Genomic DNA, 11274 nt, shown 5'->3' on the forward strand with positions numbered 1-11274 from the left:
GAGTGGTCCAAGGAGCATCCCATGGTAGGGGATCACCATCAATGAGCTAAGCAAGACCAACCACATCAAGTGAGTCCGACTACATGTCACAATCTAAAATTTCAAGGCATTGAGTTTATGAATTTCTCAACTTATATAGACTTCACTTAGTCCATTCTCAATCAACGTGGGACTTATCACACTTATATATTCCAAAATTGTTTAATATGCATCTAGTCAATCAGTTGAGCCGGCATACATTGGCTCTCTCTACTAATATTTTTTGTATGCGTATTTCATTGGCTGCAATTTGTATATCAGATATGTTGTCCTTCATATTGAAGAAAATTTTTAATCACTGGAAGGTAGTAGCTGACTAGCAACTTCAAGTCTCCTACCAATAGGAGTATAAGAAGTATGAGCATTCAAGGATTTTCGGAAGGAAGAGAAATGCTTCCCACTACAAAATTTATATAATGGGAAAAAATATTTTCTTTATTGACTGAAATAACAAAAACGGAAACAACATCCAAGGATTTTTATTTTTTTTCACAAGGAGAAATCCTATGCTAAATATATCAAATTTGATACGACATTTAAACAGCAATAACACAAAAACGGACAAGTGGTTCATACAGTTTTCCTTTCAAAGTATGAGTATCACTTAAAGTAATCTACTTTGAAGCAGCAAGACTTTCATAGCGAGCTTTGAGAAAGGCAAAGAGTAGTTCTCTGGGAGGCAGGGATTCCTTAACAACAGGGTCGTTGATAAATTCTTGGCTCCATTTGTAGAGCTTGGGAAATTTCTCATTGGTGAACAATTGCAGCCCTGTTACTTCTTGAAAAATAGGGATCCAAAAGGCTATGAAAACAGCAGTAATATCAACGAAGCCAAATTTCTCACCACCAAAGAACTTGTCCTTGAGCTCATCCTCAAGAAACTGCAGAGCCTCATATGATTCTTCAACACCCTTCTCACGCTCTTTCTCATCAATGGTGAAAGCAGCTTTCAATGCAGCAGCCAAGCACTGATTTCACAAATTAAAGTGCTTATTAGTAATTATGTCACAAGTTAGAGCTAATAGAATTCCGACTGATTTAATTATATAAAAATAAATCAAATGTGTTTAAAATATTCTTTATGGTATCTCATTTTATGGTCATCCGTACGATAAGTATCCCTCAATTACAAGCTATTTATCTTTGGGTTTTATTAATCTCCTTTATCTTATGTGGTAGAGAGAAAATGGGTGGGTCCCACTATTGTAAGAAAAAAGAAATAAAAGAAAAAGGTGGGGTGCGAAAATTGAAGTGAAAAAAAATGAGATAAGATGTCTCATGTGAAATGAGATTAATATTTCCCATACAACAAAATCTCAATACTACCAACTGTCAGATTTGCGTATTACAAAAAATATCTGCCAAATCCCGATAAGATTCCATATAATTCACAGATCACAATAATAAGATAAGGTATAGTTTAAAAATGAAATTGATTAATCATTGATATGATTTTGAACATATATTGTCAAGAGGTATAATTTATGGAATGAAATGAATTCAAACTTTTTCAGGGTTGATAGCTATGTTGCACCGACACGGGACACAAGATACGACACGACAGACAGTCCAACACGTTAATTCTAAAAAATGTTAAATTTCGATAGATTTTGAAATTATATAATATTTTTAATTTATGTAGTGTATATTATATTTAATATTCAATAATTTAACAAAAAAATAAATTTAAACTTATAATAACCATCAATTTTGCAAAGAAATATAAGATATCTCAAATATTTATATTAAACTCAATAAAATCGTAATCATAATCAAACCAATCTAATAGTTGGAACTCAAAATGCAACGCAACGTAATCTTTGAACTTTTTTGAGTTTTTGCAACGAGTATTGGAGTGTCGGGTATGTTGGGATAAATTTTAAATGTCCGTTTTTTAGCAGTTTTGGTTTTTTAGTTTCTTGTGTCAGTTAGAATATTAATGAGTCAGTTATGTTAGTTAGAATATTGATGAGTCAGTTATGTCAGTTATAAAGTAATGAGGGTGTTATGTGTGGAGTTATGTTGGTCAGTTTTATAGCTTATAAATAGCCTTTGATAGTTTGTATGAAATGTAGATCATGAGAAAAAGAAAAAGAGCAAGAAAGCAAGAATAGAAAAGAAAAGTTTTTTTGTAGATACACAAGTCTGGTTGTCTCTTGCATGTGTGTAGATACCAAATTCTAACAAATTGGTATCAGAGCTTGGACTATGGAGGAAAAGAACGAGATGGAAGTGCCACTCTTTTATGGAGATAAAGATGAAGCATTGGTCTTCTTACTTTGTCTAAAAGAATATTTTCGGAGAGAAAAAACATTTGAAGAGGACAAATGGCATGAAGCTTTGAGTAGATTCAGAGGAAGCGCAATCAAATGGTTCCGTACATGGGACTGCCGCGATTTTAATAACATGTGGAATAATTTTCAAATAGCCTTTATAGCGAAATATCTACCTGGACGATTTGATATGATTGATGAAGAAGAAGATGAAATCATCAATGATGATGATGAAGATGAGGAGAATCTTGCGGATGAAGAAGAGACCAAGATGGCGGAGTCCGAGGTTGCCAACGGCAACGTATCCGCGGAGAGGATCGACGTGTTGGGGCGTGAGAGAGATGAATCAGAGAAAAAGACGATGACTGGGGCTATGGGAGCCGAGATCGAAGACGTTGAGAGCGGCGAGTCAATTCAGAAGCCGGATAGAGAGGATAAGGAAGAAGACGAGATGTCGAAGGAGCTTGAGAAGCCAGCAAAGGAACGAGAAGCGTGGAATCCGAGATGCTTGATGGAGACCGGCTTGGAGGAGACTGCGAATCCGAGTCTCATGTTGATAACCGGGATGGGGGAGATCCCAGCTAAATCACCGAGTTCATGTTTTGGAAGAGACTTCGACCCCGGCGTGACGAGGTCGACGTCGGCGACCGGCATAGGTCGCTGGTCCGAGATGCCATTGAGGAGGTGCGAGGAAGACAGCAATGAAGGAGCCGAGAACGGCAAAAAAATGGAAGGTGCATTTGAAGAAAATGATGTGGTCTTGAAGAGAAAAAGAGGTTTTGTTGACAATATCAATGATGCAGAAATTGGGATTGGACGAGGAAATAAAATTGTAAAAGCAACTGATGAAGTGGCGAATGAAACTGAGAAGAATTTGGGTGACGAGAAACTTACATGTGAAGAAGATGCAGCGAATGGAAACAAGGAAAGTCCTGCTAATGAAACTGAAAATATCAAATTGAAGAAGCCACCGGATAAAATAAAATATGTTCAGAAAAATAATTGCAGGGGAGATATTTTTTTGAGTTAATGAAGTTGGAAGGTGTTAAATGTTTTTTGTCAGTGATCAAGATTGAAGAAAACAGGCGCGATAAGAAAGTTGAAGAAAAGTAGAAGCAACACGAAGAAAGAAAGAAGAATTCAAAATTTATGGGGGAGTTTTGTTGGGATAAATTTTAAATGTCTGTTTTTTAGCAGTTTTGGTTTTTTAGTTTCTTGTGTCAGTTAGAATATTAATGAGTCAGTTATAAAGTAATGAGGGTGTTATGTGTGAAGTTATGTTGGTCAGTTTTATAGCTTATAAATAGCCTTTGATAGTTTGTATGAAATGTAGATCATGAGAAAAAGAAAAAGAGCAAGAAAGCAAGAATAGAAAAGAAAAGTTTTTTTGTAGATACACAAGTCTGGTTGTCTCTTGCATGTGTGTAGATACCAAATTCTAACAGGGTAGTGTCAGAGTGTCGGTGAGTGTTGGACACGATTCATATGTTGATAGTTTACTATTGAGATTTGAGTTCTCAAACTTACTCTTAGATTTCATCTTTACAAGAAAAATAGAAGAATGGAGTTACCTTGTCATCTATGAACTTAGACCAGAAACGAGTAAATGCTCTTTGGTAAGGTTCAGCAGGCAAGATGGGGTTGTGTTTCCATGTCTCATCAATGTACTCAAGAATCACAAGGGACTCTGATATGGGCTTCTCATTGTGAACAAGCACAGGAACCTTCTTGTAAACTGGGTTGTATTTGAGGAGCACATCACTCTTGCTGTCCAACTTTTCTTCCACAAATTTATATTCAACTCCCTTCAAATTAAGAGCAATCTGCACTCTGCACACAAATGGGCTTCCCAAAGTTCCCAAAAGCGTCACCTCTTCCTGATATGTAGCCATTGAGCTACTTCAGTTCACTTGACTTCAACAAATATTTATGAAGTTACTGGTCTCAGAGTCCTAAGGTTTTCTGGCTTTATAGAACCAAGAAGCTAATTTAAATTTTTTTTTTTTGGAAAGTACAGGAAAGTAATTTAATAATATTCAATTGTCAACTAGAATCATACGGTGCAGAAAAAGTTGAAAGAAAAAGGAAATTGAGAAGGTGACATTAATATACATTAATGCATATTGGAAAAGGTCCAAAAGTGATGTAAGGGATTACATCGACAATATAATAATAATAGAATTGAAGAGTGGAGTGGAGTCGACTTGAAAAACAAATAAAATATAAATTGTTTACATGGGTTCACCCGTCACATACTCACATATCTACATTAATTGGAACATCGAACACGTATTAATTTTGTTTAGACTTTGGCTTGAATAATGAAATATTATAATTATCCGTAGTTCCGTATACTCATTTTGACGATTAATTATTTTATCATATCAATGTTCTTTTTTTATTCTTCGGTGCGAGAATACATTCATTATATCGCCATATTCTTCATATTCAAATCTATGTTAATGTTTTTTTTATCTTTTTATTTAAATATTTTATTGTAAACTTACAAAGAAACAAGCATGAATCCATCATGCTAAAGCATAGAGAGTACATATACAATATTTCTAAAGGAAACTAATCTATTTTATTCCAGTAAAGCTTTCAATTATTAAGTTGAAAATGTTGGCTCATGATGGAGGCGACCCACTTGGTGGGTGTCGTAATCTCTTATTTAAAAGAAATGCTTACTTGTTGTTACCAGTATTTTAAAACCTCAGCCAAATTACTGGGTAAATCCTGATCTCCTATTTCTGAGGGTTGGGGTCAGCATTAGACCCTGCATTCATGTTGATTCTTTTGATTCCCGTAACCTGATCGAATCTCGGTGACTTCCGGGTCAGAGAGGTCACTGTATTTCTTTTAAAAAAAAATTCACACGAAACAATGTCTTGTGTGGGAAAAAAAATCGCTGCTAACCTAAATCTGAAATCCAAAAATGAAAAACATATGCAAATCTTCTCATTTCTCGCAGACGTCTTCACCTCGGTGTTTTCTCCTCCGTGGCTCCACCTCTTCGGTCTTCTCTCTCCGTCGCGCCACCGTCTTTCCTCCGTTGTGGTGGTTCTTCTCTTCACTAATCCATTATTTTTCTTGGTTGGTTTCTCTGCTCTGAGCATATGTTATATTATTGTATTACTGAGCAATAGGGTTTAAAGCTTTCTCTGACCCTGATGAAATATGTGTTTGGACGGAAATGGTGGAGAAGGACAAGGAGGGTCTGGGTTTGATGATATAACTTTTCATTAACTCCATTTGAAAATATGTGTTTTATACTTTGATATTTTGATACTTTTATTAGCTTGTGTAATATTGACTTGTGAATCTAATTGGTTGAATTATGTTTAGTATATTTTAAATCCCCGGTGATTAGTGGTTTGATTTTTTTGAATTTTTCATATAGAATATGTTTTTAACATATAAAATCGGGTCAGTGAAGTAAACCTGTGACCCCGTGATCCGTGACTTCGGCCGCGTCAATAGCCGAGGCGAGTTTTTAAACACTGATTGTATAGGAACCCACATTAAGAAATCTTGAAATTATAAAAAGATTATAAGGCTAATTACTAGTTTACACTAGCTTTTGAATAAGTAACCTTTTGATGTGAATTTTGTTGTGTAAATGAATGAATTGACATGCTAAAATTTATGATGATACAATTAATATCAAGTAAGGTAAAGTAGACCTAAATAAGAATATTAATAAAGTCTAAGAGTCAAGATATAAATATGTGAAAGTATAGGAACTAATTTGCAAATAAGCAAAATAATGGCCTAAGCTTATGTTTGATTGAGTAATTAAATTCTCTATGAAATTTTGATGACTAGAAGTGGTCTTGTATTAATCTAATTATGTCTAGATTAATTTAAAAAAATAGGTCAAAGCTTGATAAATTAAAAAGTCAAATGTATGCAAAATTACATGAAAAATCAAAGTATGTTGTCAAAGGTGACTAGTTTGATAAAGGTTTGATCCGAAATAATGTTTTGTTTGTTCATGAATTCAAAGTCAATTTACTTTCAATCAAAAGAGTTGGTTCAAGTTCTACATGTTTGATTCCATTTAAGAAAGGTCTTAGGTTCAAATATTTGTAAACGCAAAAAATCTCATTTGAGAGAACTAGCCCCACTAAGATATAGATCCTGGCTTGAATCAGAATGTGTACGGCATGGAGAATAGCTCTGGTTTATCCAAAAAATAAATAAATAAATAAGCCAATTTACTTTCCATTTCCAAGTTCCCTAGTGAGAGTGACTCTTCTTTTGTTTTCCATGACTCAAATTGCTATATTAAATAGAATTCTTCCATGAGAACGATTGGTACTACTAGACGAATAAATGGATCGGACATCCTGCAGCCAATAGCAACTCCTGCTTGTCACAATATGTTAACACCAATTCTTCTATAGACTGGCATTTCAGATTTGGCCTTACTTCACATTATGTAGTACATACTATGTCATCTATTTTCCTTTCATGTCATGTAATGATGCTTCACCATGTAATATATGTCAATACTCGAAGCAATCAAAACTACCTTTCTTCCTGTTACTACAACCAAATCTGTTCACTCTTTTGATCTAGTGCATGCTGATATCTAGGGTGCTCACTCAATTCCATCTATTTATGGTTACAAATATTTCCTAATTATTGTAGATGACTTTTCCTATTTCACATGGATAATTATCATGAAACACAAGTTAGAAACTCGAAGTCATATACAAAAGTTTGAACTCTAATTGGAAATCAATTTAGCACCACCATACAATTCTTCGGCGCTGATAATGGCCATGAATTCATGATGCTTAATTTTTTCTTAAGCAAAGGATTTCTTTATCAAAACTGCTTGCACTGAAACACCCCAACAAAATAGGGTGGTTTAACACTTGTTAAATACAGCAAGAGATCTATGTTTCCAAACTAGAAATCCTAAATCAATTCAGAGCTGGTGGATACATCGGCACTAATAAACCTCTAGTTTATCTAGTTTTATAGACTAAAATTACATCAACTATGTGATTAGAACTTAAATAACATATATTTGCTTAATTTGAAGGTATTTTATGATAATTGGAAGCAAATGTGACATTTGGAAGGATGGAGATCAAGAACTGAAGACATAAAGATCTTATTTGACGAAAATCAAGTTCTTGAAGAGGAGGCTTAAGCCTCCAGTCTGAGGCTTACGCCCCCAAAGAATCCAAAAATGCAAAAATCCACTGTTTGAGGGCGCTTAAGCCTCTAACTCAGGGCTTTAGAGCGGACCAAGAGTAAAATTTCTTTTAGACGTGGGCGCTTAAGCGCCCATCAGCACGCTTAAGCGCACCACGTTAAATCTGCATGCATATCTTAAGGAGGCTTAAGCGCCCCATGCCCCAAAAATCCAACTTAGGCCCATTCAATGTATCCACCTAGAGCACGGATTCTTTGCCCACAAAAACACATTTTTGGACATAATTATTCACTTTTTTATATTCTTTGATCATTCTTGACACTTGGAGGTAGAGGGAAAGCGGAGGAATCAACAGTTCATGTTCTTGAAGGTCGGAGACGAATCAGGATCAAGTCTGCACTGGAGATATTGAAGATTCACAGTTCTATTTTCTTTCTTTCTTGATTTCGCCATGTCCGGCTAAGTTTTCATAGTAGTTAGGATTAGATGGAATTTAATCAATCTGTTATGTTTTGAATAATTCTTTATGTTAATTTTCCTTTTTATCATGAATGAAATTGTCTTTTATTAATGCCTTATATGAGCTTGAATCTTGTAGATTGATCCTAGGTAAATGTATGACAATAGGAATGTTGGTGCATGATCCGTATCTGATAATTTCATCGTAAGTCTTATGATTCTAGGAATAGACATAAGGTTTGCGCAATCTTGAAATTCTTGAACTTAACGCTTATTTTCTTGGAGAATAACTGGGGAACTAGGGTTCTTGCAAGATTGTAAAGATTTAGGATGTCAAGGGATTGAATTCTAATTACATAAGAAAGAATTGATTTGTTTGATATTAATGACGATTAACATAAAGAAGGAACTCATACATAATAGAGAGATTGAAGGAAATCAAAACCCTAACTACGTTATTTTCTATTAAGTAAATTAAAATCTTTAAATTCTTGTTCGTAATTAGTTTTAATATTTAATTTCAATTCAAATCTTGTTACAAATCAAATTTCGATTGTCCAACTTAAATCGAAGTAGTGAACTAGTGATTGAGTTATAATCCTCGTGGGAACGATTCTTTACTTAAACATTATATTACTTGTACGATCGGTGCACTTGTCGTGAGCGCAACAGGCACCCTTTCTCCTCCGTCATACAAGGCAGAAACCACCACGCAAATATTATGAGCGGAAAATTAAGAAACCTCACTCATCTTTACCAATCGCTCTATCTTGATCTACACAATAACTTATCACTCCACCTATCCGTGTTGAACATTTCTTAACACACATTGAAATACAAAATTTATAAGATGGGAAAATTTTTTTGCTTTATTGACTGAAATAGCAAAAATGGACACAAGATCCTTGGTATTTTTTCACAGGGAGAGATCCTAGGTTACATGTATCAATTTGATATGAAACTAAAACAGCAATAACTCAAAGGCAGTTTTCCATACATATGAGTATCACTTAAAGAAATCTACTTTGAAGCAGGAAGACTGCCGAAGCGAGCTTTGTAGAAGGCAGAGAGTGGCTCTCTTGAGGGTAGGGATTCCTTAACAACAGGCTGGTTCATAAATTCTTGGCTCCATTTGTAGAGTTTGGGAAATTTCTCACTGGTGAACAATTGCAACCCTACTACTTCTTGAACTATAGGAAACCAAAAAGCTATGAGGACAGCAGCTATGTCCACCAAGCCAAACTCCTCACCACCAAAGAACTTGTCCTTGAGCTCATCCTCAAGGAACTGCAGAGCCACATCTGATTCCTCAACACCCTTCTCACGCTCTTTCTCATCATTGGTGAAAGCCGCTTTCACTAGAGCAGCCAAGCACTGATTTCACATATTAGAGTACTTATTAGTAATCATGTTAGAAGTTAGAAGTAATAGAATTCCGACTGAATTAATTATATAAAAATAAATCAAGTTTGTTTGAAAGGAACTTTATGGTAACTTATTCTTTTGGTATCTCATTTTATGGTAAATTTTTATAGTCACCTCGTGCGATAAGTATCACTCAATTCTTTTGGGAAAAAAAACGTTTAACAAATCCCGATAAGATTCCACATAATTCACAGATAATAATAATAATAATATAAGGTATAGTTTATAAATGAAATTGATAAATGATTTTAAACAATTTTTATAAGAGGTATAATTTATAAATGAAATGAATTCAAACTTTTTCACGGTTGATAGTAAACTATTGAGTTCTCAAACATACTCTGAGACTTCTTGTTTAGAAAGAAAATAGAAAACAAGAAAAAATAGAAGAATAGAGTTACCTTGTCATCTATGAACTTGGACCAGAAACGAGCCAAGGCTCTTTGGTATGGTTCAGCAGGCAAGATGAGGTTGTCTTTCCATGTCTCATCAATATACTCAAGAATCACAAGGGACTCTGATATGGGCTTGTCATTGTGAACAAGCACAGGAACCTTCTTGTAAACTGGGTTGTATTTGAGGAGAATATCACTCTTGTTGTCCAATTTTTCTTCCACAAATTTATATTCAACTCCCTTCAACTTTAGAGCAATTTGCACCCTGCACACAAATGCGCTTTCCACAACTCCCAAAAGCTTCACTTCTTCCTGATATGCAGCCATTGCAGCACTTCAATTCACTTGTCTTAAACGAATATCAAGTTACTGGTCCGTGATTCCCAAGGTTTTCTGGCTTTATTGAGGCAGGAAGCTAATTTAATAATTTTCAATCTACGCGTTGTCAACTAGAAATCATATAAAAAAGTGGCGTACGTTGACAAATTAATGCATATGGAAAAAGGGCCTAAAAGTCTAAAACTGATGTAAGGGATTACCTCAGCACTATAATAATAGTAGAATTGAAGGGGAGTGATCTGTGATGTATTCCTAAGGTCATCCACTTTTATAGACCCAGGATTAATATTCAACAGGCGCGAGGTCGATTAGAAAGCTAATATGATATAACTTTATATACGGTGATAAAGATGTACGGAATGGCTCAAATTTTGCATTTAAATTATGATTCTTATTGGCGAGGCACAAAGAAAGCCAAATGGGGTCTCGCTCTCCGGTGAGCTGCCGGGGTCCGGAGCTTTCGGGGGGTGTGAGGTCAACGCTCCCAGGACCGCGGAGGCCTCTGGTACTGTAATAGGTCTCTTATTTTATTTTTCTGTTTTTTTGGTAGTTTGGGTTTGAGCCCATGAATATCTGTTCTTTCTTAGAGTTTCTAATTCTATTTATATTCCCCATGTAAACATAGTGGCTTGTAATGATTGCAGTGAGGAGAATATAATCCATATTGCTGGACGTAGCCACATTGGGTGAGCCGGGGTAAATTGCTGTCTCACTTTTCTTCCTTTTCTCTCTTTTCGATTTGTTATCGTGTGTTATTGTGTCTATTCCAACAAAAGATTGGAAGGAAAACATGGAAAATTTTTGCCGCGTATTAATTTCATTTAATGCATTAATAGATTCATTAACACATATCAATACAAGAGATTGCGTTCAAGAAAGATCTCGAAAAAAAAATGAAAAACCTTACGTATCAAAAAATTCTTTTTTTTTTTGGATTACAAGGAAAGCAAAGAGAAACTAGACAGAATCAGAAACGGGCATAGACAAGTCCCTACAATCCTCTAATATTATGTCCTTACACCCATCTGGTGGACTGCTATACCAATGCGTATCCCAACTATTATCAACCCTGAGTTTGGCTAGGCAATCAGCAACTCGGTTGCCTTCTCTATGTGTATGTAAAATATTCACATGCCAATGACTAAACATCAGCTCTTTAATCCTATTAACAAGA

At 35.1% G+C, this 11274-nt stretch overlaps 1 protein-coding gene across 1 annotated transcript; it reads right to left on the bottom strand.

Annotated features, from left to right (window-relative positions):
• Nucleotides 1-610: 610 nt before the first annotated feature.
• On the bottom strand, nt 611-10098 carry LOC133313341 (probable glutathione S-transferase). The gene is given in 4 exon segments (XM_061514708.1): nt 611-1007; nt 3884-4250; nt 9017-9315; nt 9768-10098. Coding segments are annotated over 4 exon segments (1341 nt in total). The 5' UTR covers nt 10089-10098; the 3' UTR covers nt 611-653.
• Nucleotides 10099-11274: the final 1176 nt, after the last annotated feature.

This window comes from Gastrolobium bilobum, unplaced genomic scaffold (genome assembly GCF_033153095.1).
Source record: "Gastrolobium bilobum isolate Gb01-03AN ecotype WA unplaced genomic scaffold, APGP_CSIRO_Gbil_v1 utg4838, whole genome shotgun sequence".
Taxonomy (NCBI): Eukaryota; Viridiplantae; Streptophyta; class Magnoliopsida; order Fabales; family Fabaceae; genus Gastrolobium; species Gastrolobium bilobum.